Genomic DNA, 15601 nt, shown 5'->3' on the forward strand with positions numbered 1-15601 from the left:
TTTGTCTTCCTGTGGTTGGAGAAACGACATGCGTCTCGAAAACAGACCTCGGGAACTGAATGACGCACGGGGACAAGCGTCTCCGTGATCGGAAGTGATTATCGCTCTCCTCTCCCTGGCAAATCTATCGTTCCCGAATTCTGACGCCTGTGCGTACTGTGCTACTGAGCTGTACAATTAGGCGTGCATGAAGCAGTAAAATTATTTTTAATCCTATCAGTCTGCACCTTACAGGCAGCAGTAAGGATTATTCGAAGCAGCCCGCTCTCACAACTCACTGAACAGTCGAGTAGTCTGCAAGCGCGGTCTGATTGTAGTAAAGGTCGCAAGCATGAGGATGCTGCAGACAGTACTTGGGCATCAACGGTGCGGCTTGTATCCCATTGGCCACGAGGTATTCCCGGAAGTTCAAGATTCGTTGTGTCATCTGGGTTGTACGTTTGATGCCGGTCTGAGGATCTTTGTTTCCTGACCACGCAAGTTCGGCCATGGCAGCAGCTCGAGGCCACATCTTGGTCGAAATCACAGTATCGTCAACTTGTTCAGACCACAGAGGTACTTCGGTCCCCAGGACGTGGCCTTTTTCCTTGGCTGTCAAGTTTAAGGTGAAATCGTAATCATAGATTCGTTGCCAGGTCTTGTACGGTGCGCACCACGACCCTCCATTTCCAAGGTAGTTGAACGTCGGAACGGAAGCATTGGGATTCGCCATCTCGTTGTATCGCGGATCGTTGCTGACCCATCCTCCGAAACCACAGTCAAGGTAGAAAAAGTCAGACGAAGACACCACAATGTCGTATCCTCTAGCGGTGAGGTTCTTGATGTTCTCCAAACCATTATTCCAAGTTTGAAGAATGATGTTCTTTGGAACGGTATGAGCGTGGGGCGTTGCGTTCAAAATATCTTCCCACATCATCAAGGTCTTGTTCGCCGCTGATCTGAAAGTGGGAATAGCTTTGTCGACCCAGACTTGCACGAGATCATCATACGTTCTGGATTTGTTATGGCTAAAGTATTGCTGTACGGCTGTACTGAAGTTGTAACAGCCTGTTTGGAGCTCGTCACCACCGACGTGAAACATATTGTCGCCAAACAAGCCGGCAAGTTCACCAAAGACGTTCTTGATGACCTCATACGTCTTGTTGTTCAAGATGTCGAGCTGCCCAGGGTTGGGCTCCAGTGCAGTATGTAAAGCCCAGTCATCTGTGGAAAATCATCAGGAAGGCTCTGCGCAAAGGTTATCAACCGAGACTTACCATTCGACCACCAAGAACCGTCACAAGCCACAATGGTCGGATCAACCGACGTCCAGCCTTGGGACGCATGTCCTGGCATGTCGATCTCCGGAAGAATACGAACGCCACGGGCTCGAGCATAAGACACGATGTCACGGATATCATTGTGAGAGTATGTCTCTTGTGGAGAATACGCGCCCTGGGTCATTTCTGGGTAGACTTGCATCTGTACAGGCCACGATTGTGCGTCAGCCATGTGCCAGTGAAGTACATTCATCTTTGACAGCGACAGCCCATCAATCTGTTCACGAATCTTGGGCAGACTGATGAAGTTGCGACCCGTGTCAATCATCGCTCCACGGTATGGGAAGTTGGGGTGATCTTCGATCAAGACTGGCTGCTCAACAATGAGTCCTCCGTTGCCATTGGAGATGATGATCTGTTGGAGAGTACTGAATGCATGAAGCGCACCCCACACCGTCTTTGCGGTGATGTTGATCGATGGCGAAGACTGCCCTATTGCCAATGTGTACGACTCATCCACGCCTTGCTGCAAATCTGCATCGCAATTTGCTATGCTGACTTCGACGAGGGCGAGACTTGAATTTGCCCGTTTAGCTTTATAAGATGATGGTGTCTCGGTAGGAAAAGCTTCAAACTTGGCGATCGGTGCCTCCACTGCTGCTGGGACCCATCTCAACGTGCTGATGGCGTTCCAAGATCGACACCACGCATCGGTGACAATCTCTCCGCATTGTGAGCTCAAAGTCAGGCTTGGGCCGACTGTTATCGGTCCGGAAGATCCCCATGTAATCGACTGTGGTGCTGGAAGAGGGTTGACCTTGACAGACTGAACCACGCTTGTCAGGATGCCGAGTCCGAAGACAAAAGCAGTGACCGGGAGACAAACCATCTTGCTCGGTGGTGTACTCAGACCGTCAGACTGTGGTCGGGAGGGAAGGGTCGGTGAATCGTTTTTATGGCGCCGGTTGGGGGGGCGACGAGGACAGTCCGTGCAACCCTCGTGGTGAACCTAAGCTCCATGACGCCGAATCGAGGTGATGTTGCGAACAAGCGTCGATAGTTCAGTGAATATAGGCAATGTAACTTCAAACGGTACCTCTCCTTCTCCAGATGCTGCGAGACTCATGGACTGCTACCGTGACATTCCAGGTCAGAGCTTCGATAGTCCGCGATGGTGGCTGAAAAGGCCAAGACTCAGCCTGATCTGCATTATCAGCCTCATGGTTACACCTGGAAGGCCCCTGGAACGAGGCTGGATTGTGGCGTCCACAGGGGCTCTAGGCTTCTCTGGGGCAAGCTGGAAACAGCCTGATAAGACAATCTCCAGGCGTCTTTAGGCGTAGATCCCGCCTATCGCTTCCCCCCGCAGTTATCAACACTTACCGCCGTCGATATCATCAATGGTACCTTAACATCCTGGCGTGAAACGTCACAATACAACGATAGGTTTCTCGGTCCATGGAGATACCACAGCTTTTAGACGGCCGGCAACTTAACGCAACGCGGGTGCCGATAGGAAGTCAAGGCAAGTCAACCCAGGATCTCGCGACCTGCCTGTCCTGAATGCCTCGTGAACTCGGAGGAAGACTGACAAGTTCTCGGTATGCCAATGAAATGTACGAAGTAGCAAAGCGTCTTATCGAAATCATAGTTAATGGCACCCCTACCGTGAAACCAAGCGCCATCCGCAAGCCATGCGAAGGAGATACCATAGCTCTTCAGCCAGCACTTGATCCAATTTTCATTTGATATCCATTTCTTCTATGAGCATCAAGGGCAATTGATAAGTTGGTGCTTACCTAAGCCACCTAATCACTTAATCACTTAACATTAGGCTCTAGGTAGGGTGGCTAAGGCTATTTAGGCATAGACAGCCATTAACCTACAGGATTGACTTAGGTGAGTTTATGGAAGGCAGGTAGGCCGAAGCCACCGACAATGCCCGGCAATATCCTACGCAACGATTATTCTCCTGTCGTACTCGTACAGGAACTTCTAACAACAATCGGGCTGGGGTTGTCGAACAATGACCAAAGTAGAGAACGACTTTTGACACGAGCTATACTTGGAATCTCTGGTCATTGATCCGCACCATCTTCATGCACTACTAGACCCAGATGGTAAACCCAGAGAAACCCTCCCTTCAAGACCGGGAGAGCTCCCACGATGACTCGAGACCCGCGAAAAGACAGCGCAATTTTATCGCTCGCCAGGTATGGATCAGATCTGCACAGGATGCACCTGGGCAATCGTCCCAGCATGAGGCTAACGACCACTATAGGCATGTGAGGCCTGCAGAGCAAAGAAAACGAGATGCGATGAAGACGTGCCTTGTAGCCTCTGTCGACAGCTCGGCATTGAGTGTACTTATGTCGAGCGCAAGCCTACCAAGTAAGCCTGGGCTCCCTCATTGGCCTCCCAAACCCTACTTACCCAACCATTTACAGAAACGAAACCTCAATGAGCATGATTTTCAACACTCTGCGGAGGATGGAATCGAAGATCGATCACCTTTCAGTCCCGAATAGCCCCGGCCCAATATCTCCCACAAATCATAGACACGAGGTCAACCATGCTTCCACAACGAGCCCTTATCATATTGACTCTGTACTCTCTAATGCACCAATAACGTCTCCTCTCACTCAGGCAAGCAGACCCCTAGGTCAACCAGCGGCAGCCGGAAGCGTTCTATCGTTCAGTGCCCACCGCACTATCCACTGGCCAGGTGTGCACTCTTCTCTACCCCCCAGCGTTTCTACGGCAATTCGAGATATGAAGACAACCTTTAACACTCATCTGGAATGCAATCGCCCGCTCCTGGAACCCACGATACAAGCAGCGGCAACAGTGCCCACAGGGGAATGGCTGTCCACCCTGAGCCTGTCTTGCGTCAAGGTTCTTTCTAATGCCTATTTCGATACATTCAACCGTGTATATCCGTTCATCGATCGGGACTTCTACTTCCTGAACACTCTTGCTGTGGTTGTCCGTGAGGGGTTTGGATTTGACATCGAGTCCTGTCTTGTCCTGAACGTTATGGCCCTGGGTTGCATGGGATTGAAAGCATTCGAGGAAGGCGGTTTCGATACCTCGGAGCACTCAGACACGACACCTCTCGTCCGACAGATCATGCAGGAAGACTACCCGGGACTAAGCTTCTTCAACGAAGCTCGTAAACGCGTAGGGTTTTGCCTATGCGAAAGGGACATTCAGAGTTGTCAATTCCACCTGTCTTCGGCCGTCTTCTTCATGCAGATCATGCGCCCAGTGGATGAGTGGATGATGACCGGTCGGGCATTCGCTATCTGCGCGGCATTCTGGAAATGTCCGCCCGATCCTCTTGACGAATGGGTCGCCGATATGCATTCGCGACTATTTTGGAGCGCTCTCATGCTGGAAAGCGTCATTGTTCAAGAATTGGAGCTGCCGTCGAGCGGCTTTAAGGAGTGGGAGGATGTTGTCCCCTTGCCGAAATTCACCACGTATCCTTATATCAACAAGTCAGGCGCTCGAAATCCAGACGATGCCTACTATCACTACCATTTTCTTGCACAAATTGCTGTGAGGATCATTCTCAGCCGAGTTCGGGAGGAGCTTTACTTCAGCAATCCTTCAACTGCGCTTGCCGAGGAGTTGCGGCATCAGCTGTGAGTATTCAGGAACCGCCGGCTCTGATATTGCTGCTTGTTCAGGGCTCCCTAGTATAGAATACTAACATCCACTAGGGAGCAGTGGCGTGCTAATATGCCTGAAGCCTTGCGTTTCGTAGATGACGAGCCCGAACCAGTCTTCGACAGTCCCAGTGATGCCGTAGTTGTAGCATTGCTCCAAGCACGCTATCGGATCTCAATGTTTCACTTGGGTCGTCCGTTTCTCTACAAAGCACTATCGAACCCCGCCGCAGCTACAGAGAATGACTTGAAGATGTGCTCGAGCACCTTGAAATTCGCAATGAATTGGCCTTTGCTCTGGGACCGGCTCTGCGCCATGCCAGACTTTATGCCTCTCAAGTATTTCTGTGCCGGACAACTATTTGGTCAGCTGTTCATTTTCAATGCTTTCAAAAACTCTGAGGATGAGCGGTTGCGACAGACCCTTCCTCCAAGCTACGAGCTGTGGTGTACCAAGATGCTCAGGTATATCTCTGATCTGGTGGGGACGAGCCCTACCATGGCGGCAAACTTCGAGTTGCTATCCAGACTGTACCAGCTCAATGACGAATGAATCGGCCTCGAGAAATGACTGTCGTGGCTGCCGTCGTCTCCAAGGCTGGAGAAGGCATGAATTGTGCGCAGCCGCCGGATTAAACACGTCTCCTCGTTGGAGATACGCCTCGTACATGCCTGTACCACATATACGCGGCTTGGTCGACATCGTGAGCCAGTCCGAACGCGGGGCGCGCGGGGGAACCTGGCCGGGGAACCGGAGTTGAGGAGATCTTCATGTTGTTCCCTCCACCACAACAATGGTGGCGTCTTCCGGACTTCTACACCGTCAATGAGCATCACCACCCTGACCAAACTTAGCTGATCAAGCTGTGGGGTCCTCCTTCCCATGACAACACAATCTACTCTTGCCACTTGTGTTTGAGGATTTCTCATTTAGGCAATCCCGAAGACTGGTGCGCTTTCTAGCGATTGAGCCCCCCTGCCCCGCTGAGCCGAACCGCAATGACAAGCACTTAAAACCTGCTGAAGTTGCTGCTGTTCTTAAGAGCTCTCATCCAAAAATCCTCTCTTCCTCCAAGCAAGAATAATTTTTTTTGATCAGCCAGAGTGTGTATCAACCATGAGTGTCAAGATCCAGTCACAGACCAATCCCGGCCTCACGATCTCGAAAGACCGTTGCGAGCCTGGCTCAATCAATATCCCACTGTGCAAATGGCCCAAAACAGCCGACACCAAGGCTGTAGATGCTAATGATATTGCCACTAAGATCGTGGATTCCTTCAACTCGGCTCTAAAAAATGAGGACACCAAAGCAATCGCTCAACTTTTCCTGACCGATGGCTATTGGCGAGATCATCTCGGTGTTTCTTGGGAGCTCCATACCTCGAAAGGGAGTGACAAAATCCTGGCCTTCCTTGCCGATGGCTGTCCTTTGACTGGGATCACGATCGACAACAGTACACCCTACCGATCTCCGCATTTCGCACCATTCGATGGAAAAGGAGACGTGGAAGGAGTGCAATTCTTCTTCACCTTTACCTCCAAAGTCGGTGAAGGTCAAGGCCTCGCTCGTCTTTCTGAGGAAAATGGTCAATGGAAGATCTTTACCTTCTTCACTACCCTCAATGACATCAAAGGCCATGAACAAGCAATCTACCATCGAAGAACGAAGGGCGTCGAGCACGGTGGAAAGCCAGACAGAAAGAATTGGCAGGAAAGACGCACTGCCGCGATCAATTTTGAGGGCAAGGAGCCAACTGTGCTGATTGTTGGTACGTCTAGCTCTTTGAGTTCTTTATTGTCGGCACCATCCTCCTAACAGTTCCGTAGGAGCCGGGCAAGCTGGCCTGACAGTCGGAGCTCGACTACAGATGCTTGGCGTTGACACTCTCATCGTCGACAGAGAAGATGCCATTGGCGACAATTGGCGACGGAGATATCACCAGCTAGTCCTGCATGATCCAGTCTGGTACGGTATGTGACATCCCGAGTGCTTTTCTATCCTGAGGTTCTACCAACTAACGCTCGGTAGACCATATGCCGTATCTGAACTTCCCTCCTCACTGGCCCATCTTCAGTAAGTTACTTCCGGCTCGTGACCCTGGCGGTAATGATATCTGACCATTGGAAAAAGCCCCCAAGGATAAGTTAGCAGAATGGTTCGACTCATATGCAAAATTACTTGAACTGAATGTCTGGGTCAAAACCACGCTCGAGTCGACTTCATGGGACGAAAGCAAGAAGCAATGGACTGTCAAAGTCAACCGGACCAAGCCTGATGGCACCACAGAGTCTCGCACACTCCATCCAAAGCACGTTATTCAAGCCACAGGACATTCAGGAAAGAAGAACTTTCCCTCACACCTTAAGGGACTTTCCGACTTCAAAGGCGATGTACTCTGCCATTCGTCCGAGTTCAAAGGAGCCAGAGTGGATGGCAAGGGCAAAAAGGCTGTGGTCGTAGGATCTTGCAACTCTGGCCACGACATTGCGCAAGATTTGTAAGTTCACGGCTCCTTCTTCCTACCGATTTCCCTCACGGACACTTTATCTCAGGTGCTGATTGCTGATTGTCTCGGACAGCTACGAAAAAGGCTACGACGTCACCTTAGTCCAGCGATCGACCACCTGCGTTATATCCAGTGAAGCCATTACCGAAATTGGCTTGAAGGGAGTTTACTCCGAGGACGGACCCCCCGTCGATGACGCAGACATTTGGCTGCACAGTCTGCCCAGCGAAGTCCTCAAGGCGTTGCAAGTCAACATCACGGCTGCACAGGCCGAATTCGACAAGAAAACCTTGGACGGCCTCACCAAGGCTGGATTCAAATTGGACCGTGGACCCGAAGACGCAGGCCTGTTTATGAAATACTTCCAGCGCGGCGGAGGCTATTACATTGACGTTGGCGGCTCTCAGCTCATCATCGACGGTAAGATCAAGATCAAGCAGGGTCAGGAAATCGAAGAGGTGTTAGCTCACGGGCTGCGTTTTGCGGATGGGAGTGAGCTTGACGCTGACGAGATCATCTTTGCGACCGGTTATTGTAAGTCATCTGGCTTTCTACCCCTGACATTATATTCTTTTGGTCTGTGCGGGTTCGATACTAATCATTGTTTTCTCTGCGCAGCAAATATGCGAACCCAAGCAAGAGAGATCTTTGGCGATGAACTTGCAGACCGTGTCGGCGACATTTGGGGATTCGGTGAGTTGTTTATCCATCTACATTTTTATCCGATCATGCTCCAGGGTCTTCCTTACTAATATGGTCGTGTTATTTACAGATGCCGAAGGTGAAATGAGGACGATCTGGAGAAAATCGGGACACCCAGGTACGTTCGTGTCTATGCGTAGTTGTTAGCTTTCGCCGGCATTCCCTGTATTTCTACGTCGGTTTCGAAGATCCCCTTTTTCTAACCTGGCACTCGCTGAAATAGGATTCTGGTTCATGGGCGGAAATCTGGCTTTGTGCAGATACTATTCCAAAGTTCTCGCTCTTCAGATCAAAGGTCTATTGGAGGGATTGTACAAGTATTAGCGGTGTTTACACGCCTGCTACTCTCCTTGTGTCGAGCATTGAGCAACGTCAACGTCGACACGCTCAGGGCGTGGGAAAGTTTTATTAGGAAAGCCTTTTTTTATATTGCTCGTTTAGACGTGGGGTGAAGACAAAAAAAAGGTCACATCACGACAAATCCAGAGATGCACGCTTGAACTCGACCGGAACTAGCGTATATACCCACGTAGATAATTCGTGGGTCCATATAGGAAACCATGAGATGCTGCAAGAGTCAAGAATGGCGCAAAACTTGCGAGATGATTCATTTCGATATTCCCACGCTGAATTCATGTGTTCTTCTGTTTTGATGTGAAATGAATCCCCGTCCCTTCCTTTCCTTTCCACTCTGCCGAACCAGGTAGCAAGCCCAAGAAAAGCCCTAGAAAAGACCAGTGACAAGCCCAAGACAATGAAAAGAGTCGATTACACTTTTTGGTATTGACAAAGACACTGTCGAGTCCGAAAGTAAATTTTGGACCGTGATAACCGTAACGCCAACCCTCCCCTAGCTTGGATCCCTGTGAAATGGGGTTGAGTTGCACCGTGTCCGAACCGAGATAACAACGAATGATGATGATGGTGGTGGCTTTTGAATACGAGACTTTCCCAGTTCGATTTTTTTTTTCAGATGGACTGACCACTCCGGTGTTATTATTTTGTGTCCAATTATCAAGTTTCAGTACATCTTTTGATCGATGGGTGGTCGATTGAACTATCGCACTGGCGTATTGAATTGTAGGTTGCCGTTGACCCTGTAGATGTCGATGTTGCCCTCGTCTCCTTTCCGGAAGCTGCGCTGCGTCGAGTTGCATTGCGTTGGAATAGTGCCCACAGACAGTAAAATGGATAGGAGTTGGTGTCGAAGTGATGAAAGTCTCTCAGACACCGTAGAATGGATGACGAAAGCCAACCCCCCCTTTTGTTTGTTTTGGACAAAACAAGTCCGCGCCTGCGCGAGGTGTGTTGGGTGGGAATTGAGGTTTCGTCCTTTGACATGATTTCACGACACGGTGTACGGTGCTGAGTCCCGAAGTGATGCTCACCCGCTCGGTACTCCTCCCCCCCCCCCCCCCCCCCTTCTCTCTCTCGCACGCTCTCATTTGACAAGCGGCTACTCGGTGGCTTCGCAACAATGACCTCGCGAGGACGAGAAGTGTTCTAACCTCTCTCGACAACTCATTCCTTCACCTTCCCGGTCCCATGGGCTGCAGCTTCAGCTTCAGCTTCAAGCCTCGCGACCTCTTCGAGTGCCGCAATTGCGTCGTCGTCGTCATCTCCCTCAAACTCGTCCTTGTCGTCCTTCTTCTCTCCATTCCACCCGGCCCCGTTTTCAACCATCTCTGTCACGGGTCCGTCTTCTTTGGGAGACGGTACTTGATCTTCCGTAACCTTGACGGGTCCCTGCACATCCTTCGCGGGGCCCTTCATCGGCACACTCTTGTTGCCGTCAAGATTCCAATCAACCACTCCCTCGGGCCCGTACCGGCTCTCGAGCCACTCGTTCGCCTTCTTGAAATGACCACACTCGAAAAACCCCTTGTGCGCGCTCAGCGGGCTCGGGTGCACGCTTTTCAAGACGAGGTGCCTGGCGCCCGTGATGCCGGCACAGCGCTTCTGCGCGGGACTGCCCCAGGCGAGGAACACGACGCCCCTCGTTCTCAGCTTGACCACGGTGTCGATGACCTTCTGCGTGAACTTTTCCCACCCGTGGTTCGCGTGCGAGTTGGCCTGGCCCGCGCGCACCGTCAGGCACGTGTTGAGCAGCAGGACGCCCTGGTCCGCCCACGGCGTCAGCAGGCCGCCCGCGCTCTTGGGCGGCGGGCTGAAGGAAGGGTAGTCTCTCTTGATGGCTGTGTAGATGTTGCGAAGACTCGGCGGCGCCGGCGTCGGCGGGCGCACCGAGAAACACAGGCCGTGGGCCTGGTTGTGCCCGTGGTACGGGTCCTGGCCGAGGATGACCACGCGCACCTTGTGCAGCGGGCAGTGTCGCGACCAGCTGTACACGTCTTCCATCGGCGGATAGATCTTTTGACTCGACGCCGTCTCCTTTTGCAGGAACCGCTTCAGTTCCAGGAACGAGTTGCTGGTGACTTCGTCCTTCAGCTGCGCCAGCCAGCTCGGGTCGAGAGTGTCGATTTCCAACTTGAGAAGCCGTCTCTGTTCCTCACTGAGCCCCGAGGCCCATTTGTCCTTGTCGAACTTTGGGGTGGGTGCCGATTCGGCGACGACGCCGCCGCCACCGGCAAGTCCGCCATTGTTCGTCGCCGTCGCCGTCTTGACCTTGGGCGGTCCAAAGAACGACGTGAGGTCCGAATTCTTCTTGGGTTTCTTTGCGTCATCACCCGCCGACGTCGGAGGCGCTTTGCGTTTGAACGACATGGTGGCGGCCACGACGCTGTACACCGGGGGGACAGAAAAAGGATCGAGTGGTCCGAGGAGGAGGGTTCGATGCCTCCGGAACGCTGCGATTGTGCTACGACGAGAATGTGGAAACCTGGATCTGGACCTCGTCCGTAAAGTCTGGAGCATCTACTTCTTCGGCGACGCTGAAATGACGAGTGCAAACGTCAATCAATATATGATGACTTCGACTTTCTCCGCAGCCTGAGACAAGGAGAAAGAGAACGCGTCCCAGACACAGTGAAACGCGTGACGCGTTGACCACATATATCGATCGGTCTTCAGCCTCGTCAGCCTCGTCAGCCTCGTCAGCCTCGCCAACCACGCATCATCCACGGGGTCAGGTACATACCTTATACAAGATCCGCAATCCGTGCAGACTACCCAATAGATACTACCTGCAGGATGACAGAAGACTCACACGTAGAATTACTGGTTGTGATCCCTCTCATTCTACAAAAGCTCAACTCACTGGGATGATCCACTGGAATACGCAGAAGAGTTCTCATACTAATACTATGCGGAGCGATATCTAGCTCGTCAATGGCTTCTCGGGGATACGAAGAGAAAAGCCTTCTATTCATTCAGTGCATCGAGACATACAGCAGTCGTAATGTCGCCCGCGGATACAAATGCTCCGTGGGCAGATCGATTCAATTACCAAGCCTCCCATTTATCCCGCCAAAACCCATTCCACAAGGGGTATTTTTTGAACGCGTAAAATCCACGACCTGCACGTTGGAGCTCAAATCATTACAAAAAAGAAGAGTAACGCCTTGCCCGTTATACATGAAGCCGGATGATCAATCCAGCGTGATGACCTCGGAGTTTCTGGAAATGCCTGAAGGTCCCTTTCCACCTCTGCTCGAATTGGAGACCGAAGGCCGTTGTTTCATCGATCCATTAGGCATGGGAATCCCCGTTGTCTGTAGCTTGCCTCCCGCTTTGGGTCTGTTTGTGCCATTCGGAACATTATCTTGCCCCGCAGCAGATTTTTTCCTTGCCTGGAGGATCTGGACAGTGGCTGCAGTTGGTTCTGGAGGCTGTTTGACCCACGCACACATGACTTCGTGAATCGAGGAGAGAAGAGGCTCAGGCTTGTCTGCTTGACATGCTGCAGCGTTGTCAAGTGCAAGCCACCTCGATTGATTATCAGATCGTGCAAAGATTTCCTGACGCAGTTTTGTGCGTAGAGCTGGGGTAACATATGATGGCCTCGAGTAGGACTGGAAATCCTCGAGTGCAGCTCGGACTAACCACATAGGTTTATTGGACGTGCTAACGTGTTGCACAATTTCCAGCCGTGCCAGTAGATGTGGTTGCGATTGCGTCCCGACATCAGGAGGAGCTTGTGCTCGTGTAGTAAAGTATTGGACCGCCCACGCGGCCACACCTCTGACAAGGACATGCACTCGAATATCCGACTCTGATTTTTCTGCTGTTGCGTGCTGAGGTTTCGCATCCAGCCCGTGTCTTCCCTGGAGACTCTGTAAATATGCTGCCATTGGATAGGTCAATATTAAAGAGGTCATAAAGTCGCCGATCTTCGCCGAAAAAGGAACTCGTGACGACTGGAAGAGTTTGGCATACTGCGAAGCAAGATGTACATGCGGATTGGTGTCAGGTGGGTAAAATTCGAGCTTAGGTATTGGTGATGCTGGTTCAATCGTGATCTTTACACCAAGTTCTGTTGGGCCATCATCATGGTAGGAGACAGTAAAAGAGGATTTCGAGATAGCCTTCAACTTCACCGCTGGCAGGCGATAAATTTGCTCCATGATGGCAAGACTCTTCTCCAGGTTCATGGCTTTGTCGATAATAGCAGGGACTGCCGCTTCAGATGTCGAATTTTGTACATGAATGGTCAACGCTCCACTCTTTGAATCAAGACTGACATTATCTCCTAGCATGGACTTGTCCAGGCGCTGAAGGATTCGCTTGCTTGCACCATCTTGAATTTTGGCAACGGTCAGAACACGACCCATGGCTCGGTCAATCCCTCCGAATTGCAGTCTAATACGTTTGTATGGTGCAGGGGAGGCTGCCGGTGTCGGTGCAGGTGGTGGTAGGATGGAACCTTGTGCAGCATGCAATTGGCCCGCAAAGGTCGGCTTAGACACGTCCAGCTCAAATGTCAATTCTGGGAGCGCATAATTCTGCTCGAAGATTGGGAAAGAAGGAAGGTCAAACTTGGCTTTGGCATCCCGCAGAAAGTCGACGTTGCGCTGCAGGCAGATAAGACCAGTCGCATAGTCCGCAAGCCTTTCGAAATACGCTGGACTCAACCGTTCCTTGACGTCGATTGTTTGGCTGCTGAGGATTTGGAATTGAGCCTGTGAAATGGCATGTGTGGTTGATGTCCGCTGCAGTAACCACCATTTGTCCTCGTTCTGTCCATGAGTTACCGCTAGGAAAAATCTCAGACCCCATTGAACCTGCCGCACAAGGTTAATTCGTATAACCGACGGCCCGAACAGTGTCTTGATTTCAGCATGCGTGAGCCGGAAGGCAGGTAATGATTTCCAGCTTGTACCTGCCAGTGCAGCAAGAGTTGCAGCTTCCATGACACTGCATCTAAAATTCAATAGTTTGGACACTACTTCATCCGCCGCATTATGCACACGGTTAATCTCGTACTGCAGTCGTTCACTCCGTTCGCTGACAGGGCTCACCACCAGACTTCCGCTAACTGCATCCACATTGAGTGAGAGTTCTGAATTCCGGGATAATTGCATCGTTAGAGAGCATTCATCAGGGTCATCTTCCGACGAATCTTGTTGCAATGCTAGTTCACCTTCTGCAAACAAAGGTGCAAGGATCAATTTGTCGTAGATGCTATCAAGTAGCTGTGTGGAATGCTGCGCAGTGATTTGGCGAAGTATATCCTCGAACGAAAGTCTGGAATCGTCGAACCACAATTGCAGAGCATCAACCTTTCTGCCTTGGCGCATCCATTTTACCTCAAGACTTGGGACAGGGTCTGCTCCAGTCGTGTGCTCGACGTCTCGCCCGCTTGAGATACCGAATTCGATCCAGCTCTTGGTTGAATGTCTTTCGGTCCAGTATTGTATGACAAGATTTCTGCGAATCATTTCCACGCGCAAATTTCCAGCCCATTGACCTCTAGACAGCTCCAGAGCTTGTCGGTGATATTCGGCCAGTTTGTAGGATAAAGTTAGCTCGTGAAGAAACATGTAACAACCGTTAAGTCCATCTCGGTCGATATTGCTATTCGCAAGGCGCTCGATCTCCGAGTGTAATGCATCATTGACGGAAGGAGCCGGCGAGAAGAGAAATCGAAAATCCACCATGCGAAATTGTGCACCTTCAGCCTCACTTAGTATTGAAACATCAAGCTCAAACTCGTTGGAGACCGTAAAAGTCGCACGGCCGTCGTGAACACGAAATCGACGAAGCTGTGCGGGTAGGTCGGTGGCCAGAGAGAGTTTGACACTCAATGCGTGGTCCAAGTTTCTTAGCAGCCGGAGAATCTGCTTGTCGGAAAGATCCTTTTGCGGCACGTAGCCCAACGTAGGAAATTTGTTAACCTTTCCTTTCGAGAGAACCTCTGCGGCTACCTTGAGATCGGGATTGGGAACCTGAAATCCTGCAGAGTCTTGCTTGAGGAATGCTAGGGACGATATGACACTCCAATAGGCCTGTCGGCGGCGCATCAACCAGAAGTTGATTGAAATGGTCTTGCTGACTTGGTCCACATTCTTGCTCCAGTCTAGGAGCACCAGAAGTTTAATAAAGTCGGCCTTCTGCTCATTGGCAAATTTCATCAACCGATCTTTCTTGTCCAGGTTTGGTTTTGTCTGATTATTCGGGAGGTTATTCGCCAAGGTCTTGGTCTGTTCCGGAGGAAGTTGAGGTACTTGAATTTCGGCTAGCTGTCCAACGAGGTCGACCAGGCCATTCCAACAGGTTTGAGAAGCCCGACTTATCAGCGTGGCCATTGGAAGATAACTGTCTTTGGGTACCAATTGTAGGATTTCCTGAGGCGCTTGCTCAAGGCCATTTGCGATATCTCGCCCAGCGTTGGCGCCGGAAATTCGCCCTGCGACATGCTGGCCATTGATTGAAAGTGCCGAGTATTCGTGAGTCGAGGCAGAAACAGACTTGAGGGTTTGCGCTTCCTTGACCTGCGCTACATCCGAGGTTGAACTCGAGAGGCTGTGTTGAACGCCATTCGAAATGCGCTCGCCATTGACAATGGGCCTATCCCCGTTCATATTGACGCGAAATATACCATCAGATACTGCATGGCCGGCACACTTTGAAGCGCGCTCGTGTGGCCGACCAATAACTTCCAACTCGAAAACTCCGTGCGACTCTTGTTCAACGATCTCGATCCACCTTGTTGGCAGAAGTTAGAAAGAGAAAATTTGGGAACGAGCCGGAATGCCTCTTACCGGTCGCAGAAAGTAGGAAGAGGAGTGACGGGAGTAAGGTCTTTGTTGTTGGTCTAGAATAAAGGGCGGTCGACAGAGAAGGAGGAGGATCGAAGGTTGCGGCAGTGCCGCCGGACAGATTTGCGGAGATCAATGTGACTTGTTTTCCAGTTGGAGAAAAATCGGGTGAGATGGTTCGAGTGGGCTGGCAAATGGACCTAGAGACAGAAGAGACCAACTGAGCCGAAGTAGAGGATGAAATGGTGGTTGTTTGGTATTTGTGGTGGTGTGAATTGCGAAGGGTTTTGATGGCGGGTATGATG

General features: G+C 51.1%; 5 protein-coding genes across 5 annotated transcripts; 2 read left to right on the forward strand and 3 right to left on the reverse strand.

Moving 5' to 3' along the window:
• Nucleotides 1–274: 274 nt before the first annotated feature.
• PV08_06135 (uncharacterized protein) lies at nt 275–2148 on the reverse strand (the record flags this gene model as incomplete). Its single annotated transcript, XM_016380473.1, has 2 exons — nt 275–1203; nt 1257–2148. The coding sequence occupies 2 exons, from the start codon at nt 2146–2148 to the stop codon at nt 275–277; spliced, it is 1821 nt and encodes a 606-aa protein (XP_016236300.1).
• Nucleotides 2149–3719: 1571 nt separating this feature from the next.
• PV08_06136 (uncharacterized protein) lies at nt 3720–5483 on the forward strand (the record flags this gene model as incomplete). Its single annotated transcript, XM_016380474.1, has 2 exons — nt 3720–4906; nt 4985–5483. 2 exons carry the CDS (start codon nt 3720–3722, stop codon nt 5481–5483), a joined length of 1686 nt encoding a protein of 561 aa, XP_016236301.1.
• Nucleotides 5484–6047: 564 nt separating this feature from the next.
• PV08_06137 (uncharacterized protein) lies at nt 6048–8463 on the forward strand (the record flags this gene model as incomplete). Its single annotated transcript, XM_016380475.1, has 8 exons — nt 6048–6699; nt 6758–6901; nt 6960–7004; nt 7062–7428; nt 7511–7971; nt 8056–8130; nt 8210–8257; nt 8363–8463. 8 exons carry the CDS (start codon nt 6048–6050, stop codon nt 8461–8463), a joined length of 1893 nt encoding a protein of 630 aa, XP_016236302.1.
• Nucleotides 8464–9660: 1197 nt separating this feature from the next.
• PV08_06138 (uracil-DNA glycosylase) lies at nt 9661–10863 on the reverse strand (the record flags this gene model as incomplete). The annotated part of the gene is made up of 1 exon (XM_016380476.1): nt 9661–10863. One exon carries the CDS (start codon nt 10861–10863, stop codon nt 9661–9663), a length of 1203 nt encoding a protein of 400 aa, XP_016236303.1.
• An 824-nt stretch (nt 10864–11687) lies between these two features.
• Nucleotides 11688–15119, reverse strand: PV08_06139 (uncharacterized protein; the record flags this gene model as incomplete). The annotated part of the gene is made up of 1 exon (XM_016380477.1): nt 11688–15119. The coding sequence occupies one exon, from the start codon at nt 15117–15119 to the stop codon at nt 11688–11690; it is 3432 nt and encodes a 1143-aa protein (XP_016236304.1).
• Between the last annotated feature and the right edge of the window lie 482 nt (nt 15120–15601).

Source organism: Exophiala spinifera (genome assembly GCF_000836115.1).
Source record: "Exophiala spinifera strain CBS 89968 unplaced genomic scaffold supercont1.4, whole genome shotgun sequence".
NCBI classification, from domain to species: Eukaryota; Fungi; Ascomycota; class Eurotiomycetes; order Chaetothyriales; family Herpotrichiellaceae; genus Exophiala; species Exophiala spinifera.